The following is a 17065-nucleotide window of genomic DNA, read 5'->3' as shown; positions in this document are numbered from 1 at the left end:
CTGTGGATTCCACAGACATGATCCCTGGTCCTCTTGCTTTGTACAAGTATCCTGACAGCTGAACCACTGCCACAGCCCTCCTGCCTTGGTTTCTCCCCCTGTTGCTGTGATAAAATACTCTGAGATAAAAGCAACTTCAGAAACTAAATTTAGGGCTGAGAGATACCTCAGAGGTTAAGAGGCCAGGCTCTTCCAGAGGTCCTGAGTTCAATTCCCAGAAACTACATGGTACCTCACAACCATCTATAATGACATCTGGTGCCCTTTTCTGGCACTCAGGCGTGTGTGCAGGCAGAACTACGTATACATAATAACACATAATACATAATAAATAGATCTTAAGAAAACAAAGTTTATTTGGCACAGGCACATAATTTTGGGTTATAGTTCAGCACTGTGGGAAAGTCAAGGTACCACAGACTTGAAGTAGCTAATCACATGACATTCCCAGTCAAGGGCAGAGAGCCAGGAATGAATGAAGTCATGGTATGCTGCTGCTCCTCTTCTTTTCATTCATTCATTCCAGGTCCTCGCCCACAAAACGGTGCCTCCACATTCAAAGGGGATCTCCTCAACCTCAATTAACTGATCCAATTAATTAATTAATTACACTCCGTCATAAGCATACCCTTTCTTTCCAGAGGCTCCCTCTCCCTGGATGATTCTACAGACTCTGACTACGGCAACTTGCCACTTGCCTCCTTCTTCTTGTTGAAGGCTGCATACTACTCTGAAATTTACCCCATTTAAGAGATTCCTTAACTGCTCTCTTGCATTTTAAACAGTTTTGTACCTTAGAAAAGATCACTGAGTCAAAGGCTAGCCCCTTCCGGAAAACTTCCAACCAAACTCCTGAGACAGCGGTGGACCAGCAGGACCAATGAGCACAGCCATCAATAAAATCGTTTCAAATAGAATGCTTCAACCTCTGACACTTACACAGGACAGCACGTTCATAGAGTCAGCAGGTGCAGGTGACCATGCAGCACAGAACTCTGCATATACTCATCTCCACAGCTCTTGGGGTCTCTTAGAGTCTTTACTAAGAAAGAAGCACTATGTCCCTGGCTGAGGCCACTGTGGGAAGATGTTCTTTCAGCCTACTAGGTGCCCATACTTCCTATCCCAGTGGCCTTCCCAATTTCCCCTGAGAAGCCTTCCAGCTCCCACTTCATACAGTATTGTAGAAACCATCTATCAGAGTGTATTGTCTTTCCTTGGGGAGGCATACACTATACTCACTGGATGGTATGGTATCTTTCCTGGGAACCTGACTCTTTTCACTTTGTATCCTGCAAACGGCATCCAGAAGATACCATATTGCTGGCTCCTGCATCTCCAGAGCCAGTCTGCCAGCCTGTGCCTTCATTTGCTCTACCACCAAGGCACACTAAGGCCTTCTATGCTGTTTCACTGTTAAGCTCCGAGTTCTGCTCCCTACCCCTTAGCCAAAGTTAACCCCAGACACTTTAAACAATCAACTTAAACTTGGGTCGGGGAGAGCTGCTTCTTTGTTTCCTTGAATATTTACTTAAAATGTTTTTCTTACCCCATTTTTGAAGAGAAAAAACCAAACCAAACCTGGATTTTCTCTCATAACAAAGAGTATAATCTTGTCAGTTGTAGTCATTACAAATCACTTAATATTTTATCTGTATCTTCTGGCAATGGCTGAAAATATAGCCAGGTTGGCATGGTGCTTGTTTTTCATCCGAGAGGTACTGGGTTCAAGCCCCAGCTTGGCATTAAACTGGGCATCACAGTTACATGTTATCTCAGCACTCAGTAGGCGGCAGAAGGGTCAGAAAGTTCATCCCTGGCAGGGTATTTGAGGCCAGCCTTGACTAAAGACTCTGCTTATTTTTTTGTTGTTTGTTATCTTTTGGCAAAGTATTTCAGAAAAAAACAACTGTTCCTAACAGTTAGCTAACAGAAAGCTAAAGGCTTTCACAAAAGAAGAGGAAAGGGAGGAGGAAGAGGCAGCAGCACCACCAACAGCAGCAACAACAACAGAGAAAAGTCCGCACTCCTGGCTAAGGAGAGAGGGGCTCTGCTCTCACATCTTCTGACACTACTGCAGTTCAGGGCAGGGCTTTTCTAGAGCAAAGCTGAGGCTGGAGTCCCTGGGAAGGAATTTGCTTTTTTTTTTTTTTGTCTTATGCACCAAGGAGATAATCAGGTTGCAGTGCTTGCCCAGCAGGCATTCCCTCTAATCCCCTGGCCTTCACAGTCACAGGTGCCCTCCAGGGTGCTGAAGCACACAGAGCTGGCCTGCAGCAGGAAAGTGCCTAGAGCCTGCCACTCACCTCCATCAAAGAACAGTTTCTCTTCCTGACTCAGCTCTCTCTCTGCTCTTTCCTCTCAAAGAGCCACGTAGGAAACAGAATTAGCAAGCCATCATCCAGTTCACTTCAGCTACTGCCCTTGCAGGGATGGCAGACTGTGCCAGTGGCTTTGGCTCTCAGGTTAGTGGTTATTAAGCCACTTATAAGTGGTGACCGGAGCTACCATCTTAAGAAGACCTGGGACCACCACGTGAGATAATGCTTGTAAGAGCACCACTTCTAGCATGAAGATTGTTTAAATGCAAGAGGTCACTACACTCTTGCTAATCTTGCTCTGGAATAACCCTCTGAAGTGTGGCTAACCTAACATGCCCATGGCACCTCCTGGTGGCTCAGCCTTGATGTGGCAACTTCTCAAGACCTCCCCTCCCACCCCCAACTCTGACTACAGACAATTAGCCATTTTATCATACTTACTCCCTTCGCTCTGGCTGTCTTTGTTGGAGTTGTAGACCTGAAAAACAGAAATAGAAATTTACTCTGTGTGCATTTTATACCAGCCTACAGACTCACTGCAGAAAACCCAAAGATGGAAGGTGATTTCTGTTTCCCACCCCCATTAAGAACTCCCTCAAGTAATGACTTACGCCCCGCATGCACTTCGCTGTCCTCAAATTAGCACGGATCAGAACCCCCTGTGGAACACTAGAGCATGTGGGTGGTGTGGTGGTAGTGGGTTATCTCATCTTTTATTTTGTTTGTTTGTTTGTTTTTCGAGACAGGGTTTCTCTGTGTAGCCCTGGCTGTCCTGGAACTCACTCTGTAGACCAGGCTGGCCTCGAACTCAGAAATCCGCCTGTCTCTGCCTCCCAAGTGCTGGGATTAAAGGCATGAGACACCACTGCCTGGCTATCTCATCTTTTTTAAATGGCAATTAAACTGATTTGTTTATATATATCAGAAGAAGAGAATTCAAAGTTAGTTACAGACCATTAAGCATTAACTGCACACAAGACAATGTCCTCAACATTTTACAGAAATGATCTCCATCTACACCTCAGCCATGCTTGGCAAGAGCACTTGCTACCACTGTTGTACAGCTGGGAAACGTGAGGTGAAATGAGGTTTCACAGCTGGTTAATGGCAAAGGGAACTTATGAACTGTGGAGTGCTGGCCCTGGGGGTGAGACAAGTCCCCTTTTATTCTGTATGTAGCTTAGAATTTTAGAGTGAGAAGCTATCACATTTACAACAAAACTTCTTAAACAGCTGACAGAAATCATCTAAGAGACAGTGGTCTGATGGTAAGGAGAAATGGTGGCATACTGCAAAAGTCAGCTAGCTGTTCTATAAAGGTCAACATAGGAAACAAGTAAATAGTAAAAAGTGTCAAGAGGTACTTAAACATCAGGAGAGAAAACAAGTCCTTACAAAATTAAAAATGCAATTTTTTTGCAAAAAAAAAAAAAAGTCTAATTATCAGAACCAATGTTCTTTGCCTATGCTGCAAAGGGAGGCTGGCCTTCTGCTTCTCTGGGATCCAATGACAGGGCTCTATCACTTGTCAATTGCAAAAATTATTCTGTAAATATCACATGTGGCCCATGGTCCATACAAAAGCAAAGGGTGGGCTGGGCTTGGCTGCTGGCCAGCAACCGCCTATTCCTGAAGTGCTGTTGCTACAATGAGAAGTAGAGTGAAATCTCTACTTAAGAAAACAATCCCAGGACCAAATCTGCCTGTGTAGGTATAGAAAGGCCTGGGAGGAAGCTGGCATTTTAACTTAAATATCTACTTATTTACTCAACCATCCCTGGGGATGCTGATGGTCACTCTCAGCTGACAAACACTTGTTTAACCCCTAAAAAAACTAAGCCAAGCATTTCTGAAAACTTAGCACTAAACCCCCCAAAATGAGTTTTCTACTAAGAAATGTAGAGGAAAGGCTAGTCAAAGGTGGGACAACAGGCTCAAGTGGGCCACAGCTGGCCTTGCCTTCTCTGGGCCTTCATGGCTCTGTCTAGGAGTTGCCTGAGAATATCAAACCCAAAATCCAAGAGACCATCCTGCTTTATTATATATCCCATACATTATTATATTTACTCTCTATAGAAGACTGAAGCTACATAGCCACTTAAAGATCAGAGGACAAGCATAAGAGGAACTTCAGAGCTTAAGAAGGATGCTCTGGTGCCTCAGTCACCACCACTGTATTACACTTACAAGTCTAAGAGACAAGGCAATCCAAGAATGGCTTTGGCCTGGACTTCCCCACCAGTCACATCATTTGGCTGGATCCTATTAGTTCACCTCAGAGGTGAGGGTAATAATAGTTGCTTGGCATGCACCTCCCCTGCCTGCTGTGCACATTCAGTGAGATCATGTCAAGAGGAAGAGCCTGCAACAGGTCAAGACAAATGAGGGTGCTCTGGCCTGTGTTTCTACCAAAAAGAATGGCTCAGCCTTCACAGACTTTGGAAAAGACAAAACCCCACAAAGTCTAGGTGAAGGCTACCACGGAGACTGTGCTGATTCCTATCTGAAGCAAAGCTGCAGGTGGCTCGCTGAGCAGCGTCCATCACTGCCATAAATGAAGTGTCTGGACCCGATCAGCATTTGCTAATGGATCTCCATGGCACTGCACAAAGTTGACACAGGGACTTGGAGAGCAGCAGGGCCTCTAGGTAGCCAAATGCCATGTCCTTTGGCTTCGATGAGTTTTATTCAAGTGTTTACCAAATAAGGTATACTGGTTTGGGGACTTTTCCAGTCCTCTGCAATTCTTTTGCTTGTGTTAACAAATGCAACAGCCAGGCAGTGATTTAGGCGCCATGGATAGAGACGGGCAGCCTCTAGGAGCTCTGCACACGTGGGTCTTTGCTACCAGTGAAGAAAACAAGTTTACAAATATGATTCCTTCAAATATTGACAAGTACAATGGACGTCTGCAAAGGAGGCATTGTGGGAATGCTCCCCTGGAGAGAAAATATCCCCATGAGTTTAGATGATCACAGAAGAAGGTCTAGGTACTCTGTCCAGCAAGTGCTGCCCTGCTGAGGAGAAAGGGCAGTGTGGTTGGCAACCACCACAAACCACACAACCACAAGGACTAAGGACAAGACTGTGAGGTACAGCCAGGTCCCACCAGGGCCTTGCTCAGGGATTGAAATGGCATCGACCCATCACAACTACACTCAATCACCTTGGAAAGCCGAGGAAGGGCAACACAGGAGGAGACAGCATTTTGGCAAGTTTGTTTGTTTTTCCTTCCAGCCCACCTTGATCATTGCATTTCTCCAATTCAATCTGAACAGTCTACCCGAGAGAAACTTGTTCAGACTGTAAAGCCAAAATTCAAAAGGAAGAGTGAAACTCGGGGCTTTCAGCTCTCCTTAATTAAGAGGCAAAACCATGCCAAATTACATTCCTTCCAGGCTTCCTGTGTCTCAGGAGATCCCTGCCTGGAACACCCAAGCATGCTGAGTTGGAGAGGTGTGATCAATGAGCCAAAGACATCAGAAGCATGTGCTACCCCATCCTCCAAGGCTATGCCATTAATCTCTGTCTGATCTGGGTAAATGAGCCAAAGACAATGGGTTCTGACATAAAGCTAACAACCAATCCTGCCAGGACTATATGATCACATGACCCAACAAGGTAGACTAGGGCAGGCAGCAACTTCAAGATAGAAAATGGCTTGGGAACAGCACTGTAGAATGCCTTTGCATCCCAAGCAGTTACAAAGTCCCCATTGGTGACAGCATCCAATGCTTGAAAGGCCAAGTGGATTAGCTCTACAGTCACTATCATTGTACATGTATGGAACTTGACGGCAACAATGATGATGACGATGATGACGACGATGATAATAAAGTTAAAGTGATATCTAGGGCAGCCAGAACAAGTGAGTCATAAGGACAATAATTTACCGTTGAGTCAGAGAGAGGAGGAAACTGGGAATGCTCTTGAGATCCCAGCCTGATATAGCCACCGCCCACCCATGCATCCCACTGGCAGCTAACGTGGAAGTGACACTGCATGTCCTTTCAGAACCAGAGAACTACATCTGTGATAATCATCATGCCAGCAAGGCAGGACTTCCTCACAAACATAGGGCACCACAGGTACCTGCGTCCTTACCTATAAACTACAATGTAGGGGAACAATTTAATAAATCACAAGATGCAGAAAGCCTTCATGTTCTTTCTCTGCAACAAATGTGATTTGGCAAAAAACAAATTATAAACTGCTGAGCCAATTCAATCTACATGTCCCCAGAGAATTTTTATAAAATGCACAGTCACTTGGATTCTCAGAATTTTTCTCTGGGTAACCTTTTGGTACCATTATCTTATCTAAGTCATACTGAGAAAGCACAGATAGGTACTTCTTTAAAAATATATAAATGAAAGCATATGTAAAATAGTAATTTGATGAACCAATCAGACTTTGGCTGCATTGTCGCATTAGCACTTGGCCACACACTTCAGGACAAACTCTATAAAAACAGGCTCATAGGCAAACTTACTGAAAAGTATTGTTTGGACTAATACAGTCAACTAGTCTGGACCCCTGGGGGCTATCAGAGACTGAGTCAGCAACTGAAGAGCACACACCGGCTGGACCAGCCCTCCTGCACATATGGCAGATGTGCAGCTCAGTCTCCATGTGAGTATGCCAACAACAGGAGCATAGGATGTTTCTAAAGCTGTTTCCTGTCTGTAGAAGCAGTTCCCCAAATGGGCTTCCTTGTCTGGCCTCAGTGGGAGAGGAGGCGCCTAACACTGCAGAGACTTGATGTACTAGGGTGGGGCACATCCAGGAGAAGGGGAGGTGTACAAAAGGAGGCTGTCTGTGAGGGGTAGACCAGATGGGGGGATAGCAATCCGGATGTTAAATGAATAAATAATGAAAAAAATTAAAAAATGTATTTTATTATGGAAAAACCCTGTTGTTTCTACATGAACTAAAGTGTTTTACCTAAACTCAGCTCCAAACTCTGATTCCTTGAGGCCTCTTCCAAGATATTTGAGCTCACCCCACCTGAGGGGTGAGCTCAAATATCTTCAGTTGCTGACTCAGGTATGTCCCCTGACATACCATTGTGGGGACAAAGTAAACAAGGTATGAGTTAACAACTTTGAACAGTGCTCAGGAGGGTTCTGCATCACTGGACATCATGTGTGACTGAGACATGCTCCCTCTGTGCTACGCTACAACTGTTGACCCTTCTGCTTCAAGTTCTAAATACTATGATTAGAGGTATGCATCCCACATCCGTCCTTGCTTGAACTTGCACTTCTACATTATTTGCCCTTCAGTGGTAACAAGTTCACAGTAACTTTGTCATAGTTCAAACTCCAGCTTTACCATTTCCATACACATCATATTCCTAGGCCTAGGTCTTGTTATCTGTAAAAGGGGAAGGGAGATGGTTCAGCCATGTGCTAATCTTGAAGAGGACCTGTGTTCAATTCTAATTTGCCACGCCCACTATGGTGGCTCACAATGTCTGTAAATCTAGTTCCAGGGTATCTAAGACCCTCTTCTGACCTCTGCAGGTACCAGGCATGCATGTGGTACACAGACATATGTGCAGACAAAATATTCATGCACATAAAATAAAAAAAATAAAAATAAAAGAATTTTTGGCAGTGAATACTAATCTTACCAATCTCTTAGGGTTTTGTGAGAATTTAGTGAAATAATGACTGAAGAGTTCTTTACCCAGAGAATGCAAGTTTGATTGGGCTCAAAGCCTTCTACAAAGGGCCCTGCCAGCATGAGCACCACCATTACTTGCCTTCTCTTTACATGTTTGCTTAAAACAGACAAGCAAACATGAACCATCTTTCCTGAGAGTAAAGTTATCACTTACAGGGTAAATGGCTATGAACAGTTTGAGTTACTTAGTGGCAATGATCTTGTAAGCAATGTTATGCACCTAATGGTCACTAATTAAAAACTGAAGAGAGAGAAAGACCATCTAAGGCCAACTTTTAAAGAAACTATGCCTAATTCTTTTACACAGCTTTCCAAGTTAAAATAATCAGCACCCGCCATCATTTCTTTCCTCCACCTGATTAGATGATTACTTCATCCTTGAGCACATGGGGAACTACCACTGCAGCTGCTGCACAGACTCACACAGGCCCCTTACCATCCAAGCTAATACAGCCAGTAAGTTACAGAACCAGAATAAAGGAGGCCAGGCCTTTTACACAAAAGTCTACACTCAGTCCAGCTTGGCAAATAGCTTGGAGATTAATAAAGGGGTGGGGGCAGTCAGTAATTAGAATGCCAACAGAGAGACCATTATGTAAGCAGACACTTTCCACCCATTTAAACACAACAGTAATTTTACAAACTTCTAATTAGTACAAGTGTGGCAATAAATAATGAAAACCACAACCAATCTGAGGCCATCTAGGATGCCTCCCCCGCAAGAAAATCCTTCCTAAAACTGATGAACACACAAAGAGAGCTGGCCAGCCATGGCAAGAGGAAGATACAGAGGGATTCTCAGCAGAGAGACTGGACACAGACCATTTTGGAGACTTGTAATGTCACCTGTGAGAAGTGACCAGTCAGGCTCCATGATTTGTGAGATGCCACCTATGAAATCCCAAAGAGACAGGAAATGTTTGAGCTGGGGAGACCTCTCTGTAGAGGGGTGGCCACATGGAGAAATGTGTAAGGAGTAGCCATGCCTGAAGCAGGGTTAGATAAAGCATGTTTGAGCAACTTAGAATAAAGAAGAATGACTCGCTACTAGAAAAGACAAAGCTTAGAAATGGGAAGTATTCCTGCACCACTCCCATCACAAATGTGACTCTCATTCCTTCAGGCTGAGTGACAGACATGCTCAAAAGGCAGAAGGAACTGGCTCCTGCTTCTCTTCCATTCCTACCCTTGACATTCCCACTCCAGAGCTACAGTATTGCGCTCGCTGTCTCAGGGAGGCTCTCTCAAAAACAAAGCCAATAAAAACACCTTTGACAGTACTTTGTAAGAATCTGACCCTGAACAAACATCAAATCCCAGCTCTTGCCCAGCAGAACTCTACACATAGAGTTCAGTGGCTAGCATGCAGCAGACTGTTCAAAAAGCATTGATTAGGAGGGTAGGTTTTAAGTACAAGGAGTGAAAAAAAATTGATTTCCCCCCAATCCCTGTGTTAGAGTTGATGAGGACAGAGTTTTATCTAGACCTTAAAAGTAAGCCAGGTTTACCATTTCCTGGGGACTGTGTCTCACTCTTCTGGAAAATCCTCTAGGAATCTTTACTAGACAGGGGAATGTAAATATAGAACTCCGTACTTATTACAAGAAAATAAAAAACAGGCTTTCCTTATTTGGCTTAACTCAAAGTTATCAAACTCCCTTGCAAAGCTATTTACTCTCTATGGCCCACTGCTTCATGGAGGCTCTGCATCCTGCAGGTGACAAAGGCAGCAGAGGGTTGTGGAGCCCAAGTGTCACTGGGGATCTCTAGGATGAGGGCTGAGAAAGGGGCTGTCTGCATGATGGGGTTAAGTCCCCTTTCCTATGCAGTCATAAGCAACTCGGGACTCAGGCAGTCTCATGAAAGGAGGGCAGCAAAAGGTAGACCAGATGACTGGATTCCTACAGCCATGGAAAATCTGTTGACAACTCCTGAAGCCTTTTTTGTACGCCAACACAACAGCATGGGATGCATAAAGCTTGCTGCTTGCTGTTCATCATGACTGTGACAAGGATGATGCGTAAACAGTAAGCTTGGTTTCCCATTAATTCAAGCATTACCAGCTAGTTTGTACCTTCAGAAACAAAAGCCTTCTCTTTGAATTATTTCTCAGCCACATTAGAGAAAAACAAGCAGCACAGCACCTGTAGCTCCCACTACTGCTCAGTATCCGCATTCCTCTTTTACTTGGCTTCATCTTTACATCCCAAGAGAAACCACAGCCCCCAAGTCCATATGTTTCACATGGGGCAGACCCTGACTGAATCTTCAGGTCCAACCAGTGAAACCCAGCCCGTAGTATTTGATCTTACTATTTAAGTAACAACAATAACAACAACATCCACCACCGCCACTGGAAAGGGAGGGATACTATATTGCTAAAGGAATGAGATACATATCTAAAGCTTTATGGACAAGTCCACAATCATGGAAGTGAAGCAAAACGAGCCAGGCAAATGCAAGGAGAGCCACCCTATAAAGGGACACTGGATTCCAGTATCATTTAAGCCTATTCATCTAAACATGTACAGGGTTCATTCTTGATCTTTCCACAGTGAGCCAGGAACATCTTAGTTCTTTTCATAATTGTGAGCCAGTGGCTTACAGCCAAGAGTTGTGGGACAAAACCAAAGCAACACCAAAACCCACAGAAGAAAAATATTCCAATGCTATCACTTATCTGCAGCTTATTTCTCACCCCATTTCTTTCTCTATTGCCCGAAGCCAGATTTTCTTTGACTTTTCACTGGACTTCCCTCAGGACTGACTCCATTTTCTCCGTCGCTGTTCTAGTCTGAGGCACATATCACTCTTGTAAGATGTTTCCCTAAGCCACAGCTTTGGTTGAAGAAAAGTCTCTAAGATGTCACAATATCAGTGTTCAAATTTCCAAGGGTTGTTGTGTGGAAGACAGAGAATACTCACTTCCCCAAATGAAGTGAAGGTGAAGGAAAGGTGGAATACAAGCAAGCATCTATACTTCACCGGTGACATAGAGCTCTTCATGTCTGCTATAGCAATGCGTGCGGCTAACGTGGTGTCACTCTTACAGGACTGAGCTTGTCTTTATTTAGAGGCAACCGTTGATATTCCCAGGTTTGACCCATCTCCATGCATTTGGGAGAGTAGATCATGGTATAGGCCTTGGGCAAATTCCAGAACAGGGGGGAATTGGTTTGGGTGAGGCAGTTAGGTGGTAGATGTGAATTGTGGGCTTAAGAGACTTCACAGTAATGCCTGGCTCTACCACTTTCAAGCTCTGTGCCCTCGGATGATCATCTGACATTTCTAAGTCTGTTTTCTACTGTAAAGCAGAGCTAAGAAACAACACTTTATGAGAGCATTGCGAGAAGTAAAAAGAGTTCTCCTGGGGCCTGAAGGCACTCCGAATGTTATCTGCCTTTGCCTATGCTTTCCACAAGGCTCCCTAAGCCCCCTGAAGCTTGCAGACCACCTAACAGCTCCCTCCTCTGACCTCTCACTGCACTTCCAGTCAGCTCTGCAGAACTTAACACTTCCAAGTACAGCCTTTCTTTCTTCATTATTTCCATTCTCCTTTGAGGAGAAGATCCTTCTACTGTGTGTTTGGAAAGTACGGTAGGAGGAAATGGCACCAAATATAGTGCCAAGCATAGGATCAATGTCCAAGAAATTACTCATAATTAGAAGACAGGGTGGGCTTAAGACAGAAGGTGACATTCCTCCCTCGGGGTCTTTCTCTTTACCTCAAAAGCAAGACTTAAGGAGCCGGGTGAGTGGATTTTTCGATTTTTTAAAGCCTTCCCTTTGAGGGCTGCTGGCACTTGGGCTTCACAGTGTGAGACATCACCATTTAAGATGATGGAATTTCCAAAGGAGAGGTGGGACAGTTCCCCCTGGGGCACACAGGTAGCAAATGACCACCAGAGCCCAGGGACAAGGTAGGCCTCTCTCTACTTGTTTCTAGTCCTGGTGATTTCAGCATGAGGAGAAGGTCTCTGAGATTATTTACCCTGATTGTTGTGGGCACACCTCCCCCATCACCCGCTTAGATTTGTGTGTTGCATAAACACTGTTGCCATAGTTATAATTCAGGAAGCTTTGTTGTTTGACCTCAGGAAAAACTTGATCTCAAATCAGGATAACACGACAGCGGACCATCAGCGAGTAGGAGCTGCCAAATTCCTTCAAGCTTCTAGAAGGAACTACTGTATTTTGGGCAACAAGCAGAGGAAACAGTGAGCTGCAGTGTTATGCAATTTCCTTGCATTTCATATTCAGAAATCCTAAAAACCCCTGAACAAGCAACTTCCCTAGCTTTCAATGGAAGATCAGTATCTCAGCCAATATAAATAAAAACTGGTTGCAAAGGAGGAAAAAAGAAATCTGTGTTCAAGTCAAGAAAGGATTCCAGGGACAATTTAAAGGCAGCAGAAAAAAAAAAAAACCACTCTGAGTCCTTCTTTGCCTCCATATGATATGGAAAGGAGTCGAATCACGCCAGGACGTCCACACATCTGGGACTAAACCACCCAGCCTTGGAAATAGACCCAGTTCCCTACCCATCCAGCCTCATGCATACTTCTTTCAGCCACTACACTCTGTTCTCCCTCCATAAACCAACCTCCTCCAATACAGGCCGAGAATGTACAGTCAGTGTGGCCAGTAATGGGCACCATTAGATCCCCACAATTTACTATGGAAATTCTCAAACACACAGGAAAGACTAGAGAGGTGAGAGCACATGCATACCCAGCACTTGCCTCGCTCAGATTCTGCTGCATTTGCTCCCACCCACCAGCATCACACAGCTGTAGATTCTTGGATAAGCACTGAGGTCAGTAACTGGCATTAAGACACTCCAGTGTGCATATTATTTACTAAAGTTTAATGTTCATCAATCTTTTAAAACAAAATTTACAAGTTAAGAAATATGCATTTCTTAAGTATGCTATGCCAATCATAAATTGTGACAATATATCCATGTAAGCTAAACCACTGTCAAGACAGAACATTTTCATCACCTCTAACATGAGTGCTCTCATGACACTACCAAGAACCCCCACCTAACAGACCTTTACCTCTCTCTCTCTCTCTCTCTCTCTCTCTCTCTCTCTCTCTCTCTCTCTCTCTCTCTCTCTCTCTCTCTCTCTCTCTCTCTCTCTCTCTCTCACACACACACACACACACACACACACACGTGTGTTGTTCTATTCTGTCAAACCAACATATCATATATGTAAAACCACATATAATATAGTCTCAGGTTATTTTGTTTCATTCTGTAATTTTTTGTGATTTATCCATGCTGTGGAATGCATCAACATTTTTATAGCAATTCTTACTTCAGATTATTTTAATATATATATATATATATACAGTTTTTGTTTGTTTGCTTTATGGTGTTGCTGTGTGCACTAAGCCTGTCTTTTAATATCATAAATAAGGCCACTTCAAATATTTCTGTGCAAGTATTTGTGAGTATTTGTTCATTTCTCTTGAATACACAAAGGGAGAACTGATGAATTGCAGGCTATGATACTGCTTGTTATTATCAAACAGGAAACTTTCTCCAGTGTGGCTGTACCAATACCTACCACTTGAGCATCAGTGGCAATTTTAGCCCTTTCTGGTATGGGAGGCAATAAACACACTGCTGCTTTCTGTGCACTTCCCTGTTGTTTATAGCAAACGTTTTTTCATGTGCTCATTCGGTATTCTTAGCTTTTCTCTATGGTGTGTCTTCAAAACGTCCATCCATCTTTGAATTGGGTGGTTCTATTCATGTAGAGTTTTACAAACTCTCTATATACTCTGGACTTGGCATCTGTGTAGTATATGTTTTCAACACTTTCTGCCACTCTGCAAGTTAGCCTATGAATTTCTTAATGTTGCATTCTGATAGACATAAGTTTTTAATTTTAAGAAAGCCAACTTTTGGCAGGGTCCCTGCCTTCTGTGTCCTGTGAGGAAACATTTGCCGATGTAAGATGGCTAAGATCTCGCTGTAGTTCCTTCTGATGACGGCTAAGATCTCGCTGTAGCTCCTGATGACTTTTTAGTTTTGGCCTCTATGCTCAGGAGTTCCATCTTGAATTAATTCCTCCTTAGTTACTGAAGTTTGTAAACATAGCTCAATAATAGCTCACATTTGAAATTCACTGGCTTAAAAACCACTTCAGGTTAAGCATAGTGATGTACACCTTGAATCCTGGCACTTACAGGGCAGAGGCAGGTAGATCTGTGTAAAGTAAATGCCACACATCTATACAGTGAGTATAGGGCTACATAGTGAGATCCTACCTCAAATAACTACAAATAAATAATAAAACATTAGGGATATGAAAAACTAGCCTATTTAGCTCATCTTTTCCCTTTCTCTCCTGCCTCCCCTTCTATCTCTCCCAGAAAGTTATCTAATTCTGGAATACATTTATAGAAGCTTTAGCAACTCCCACAGCATTAACAATGCCTGAAGCTACTTACTCCTTACTGCCTCAGCTTACAGAACCAATGGTACACACTAAGCCACACATGTGCTCGAGGCTAAATTTTTTTTTTTTTTTAATTTTCGAGACAGGGTTTCTCTGTGTAGCCCTAGCTGTCCTGGAATTCACTCGGTAGACCAGGCTGGCCTCGAACTCAGAAATCCGCCTGCCTCTGCCTCCCAAGTGCTGGGATTAAAGGCGTGCGCCACCACCGCCCGGCAGGAGGCTAATTTTTAGGATGCCCTTCTGACTACACGGCTACCTGGAGATGTGGTCCGGAGGGAGTTGTGGAAGTTGTCATGTTTGGTGGTCTTGATTGGTGCATCACTGACTGACTGGGTGCCCTGAAGAAGCCTCCCTTTCTCTGAGGCTTATTTTACTAATGTATCGAAAGGGGCCTTACAATGGGCCAACTCTGATATTTTAAACTATCGTGTCCTGTTATATTTAATATCCCATCATCAAGAATGGGTCACTTTAAGTCTTGGAGGGCTCTCCATGCACTGGGAAGGCAAAACCTTCAATCCCACCAGCAAACAGCTAAGTTGAGATTTGCTAGCAACTGGTTAGGAACAAAGAGGAACAAGGAAGAAGGAAGGGAGGCTGGGTGGAGACTTCTGACCAAAGACCACTCAACTTACCAAGCCATGTGAATCAAACAGATTGGGTGTGGGACAGAAAAGTTATGCAATCACTGTTTTAATCAGTGCAGCAGTTCCTCAGGATGATATAAATCGATCTATATCAAGATCCAGCTATACCACTCTGGAGCATATATCCAAAGGAGGTATACTTCATCCTACTACAAAGATGCTTGCTCAACCATGTTTATTGCTGCTCTATTCATAATAACCAAAAAACTGAAAAGAAACTAGATTTCTACCAATAGATGAATGGATAAAGAAAATGTGGTACCTTTATACAATATAATAGAACTCTGCCATTAAAAATGGAATTATGAAATTTTCAGGTAAATGGATGGAACAAGAATATCATTCTGAGTAAAGTAACCCAGGCTCAGACAACTATGGTATACATTCATTTACATGTGGATATTGGCTGCTAAGTCACAAGCAAGCTACAACCCATAGAATCATAGAAGTTAGTTATATAGTAAGGGACTATAGAGGGAGGGATAGATCTCCTTGGAAGGGGAAATAGAATAGACAGTTATAGATGGATAGAGTCAGGAACTAGAATGGAAGAATCAAGCAGGGTGGACAGAGAAGAGGAAATGAAAGAGGCAATATGGGGAGAGACAGCTAAAATCAAGGGCCATTTGAGTGTATTAGTGTGGAAACCTCATACAGTAGAAGCTTCTTGAAATATATACATATATGAAGGCAGTCTAAATGAAATAGCCAACTAACAGAGGAGACAGAGCTCCAACTAGACATATGTCACCAATCAAAGCTTCCAGTACTGGGAATGAGTTACAGCTAATTGAGTCACTGGCCAAAGGGGTCCTATGGGAACCTCCAAACAACCTAGGTGTTTGTTGAGGCTATAGGTTGCTATCTACAAATGACGGCAAAGCCCTGTTGCTGAAAACAACTCCTATATAACTCACTGAACATGGAGAAGTCAAGCTGTCACCTAAGGTATTCTGCAGGCTACCAAAGGAGAAATATAAACAACAACACAGCTAAAACTCTTCCAGTCTACAAAGGTGTCCTGCCTACAATATATGCTACTGCAATTCCAGCACAAAGCTTGTGGGAGTAACCAACCAATATCTGATTTGATTTAAATCCTACTCCATGAAACAGAACCCATACCTGACACTGCTTAGGTGACCAAGAACCTGAGACTAGATAGACAGCACAGGAACCTAGGGGAAAATCGAATACTACTGATTAAAAAAAAGAAAAGAAAAGGAAAGGAAAGGAAAGGAAAGGAAAGGAAAGGAAAGGAAAGGAAAGGAAAGGAAAGGAAAGGAAAGGAAAGAGAGAACATCACTATAAATGACACCTAATGACATTCTGCTATTCTCATAGATTAGTGCTTTGCTTAGCCATCTTCAAAGAAGCTTCCTCCTGCAGCAGATGGGAATAAGTATAGAGACCCAAAGACAGACTTCATGTAGAGGGTGAGAAACTAGGAACACTCAGCTCTAAATGGGATTTCTCCATCAAATCCCTCCCCACCCCCAAGCTAGAGAACCATCCCGTCCCAAAAGAGGAGGAGGTGGAAAGAGTATAAGAGCCAGAGTGGATGAAGGATGCCAAGGAAACAAGGCCTTCTGAGGACAGTAGGACTGACATAGATGTAAATTCACAGAGACTGTGTCCACATGCACAGGGCCTGCAAGGGTCTGCACCAGATGGGATCCTAGAGCTAAAGGGAGAACTGGACATGTTCTCCCATTCCTAACCCAGAAACTATCTCCAATCAATAACCACTTGCAGATGAGAATCCAGTTTTCTCCAAGGGAGTCTCACTGGGGCAACAAACTACTTTTAAAGGTAGGCCACATGCCCAATAGCAGATGGCCAACAGAAAAAAAAATTCAATGGCATCGTGGGAGGTTCTTCGTCTCATAATGTCATGTCAGGGCTTATCATTCTTTTTTTTTTTTTTTTTTTTTTT

The 17065-nt window shown here is 43.5% G+C and overlaps 1 protein-coding gene across 3 annotated transcripts in view; it reads right to left on the bottom strand.

Annotated features, from left to right (window-relative positions):
* The window catches only part of Arhgap26 (Rho GTPase activating protein 26), a 430094-nt gene that overhangs the window by 194170 nt on the left and 218859 nt on the right, over positions 1 to 17065 (bottom strand). For all 3 annotated transcript variants that reach the window (XM_031365552.1, XM_031365553.1, XM_031365554.1), the window contains one exon: positions 2763 to 2799. In XM_031365552.1, coding sequence (XP_031221412.1) covers positions 2763 to 2799 — 37 coding nt within the window. The remainder of the gene's footprint in view (positions 1 to 2762; positions 2800 to 17065) is intronic.

Source organism: Mastomys coucha, unplaced genomic scaffold (genome assembly GCF_008632895.1).
Source record: "Mastomys coucha isolate ucsf_1 unplaced genomic scaffold, UCSF_Mcou_1 pScaffold13, whole genome shotgun sequence".
Taxonomy (NCBI): domain Eukaryota; kingdom Metazoa; phylum Chordata; class Mammalia; order Rodentia; family Muridae; genus Mastomys; species Mastomys coucha.
This window is presented reverse-complemented; position numbering and strand designations above follow the sequence as displayed.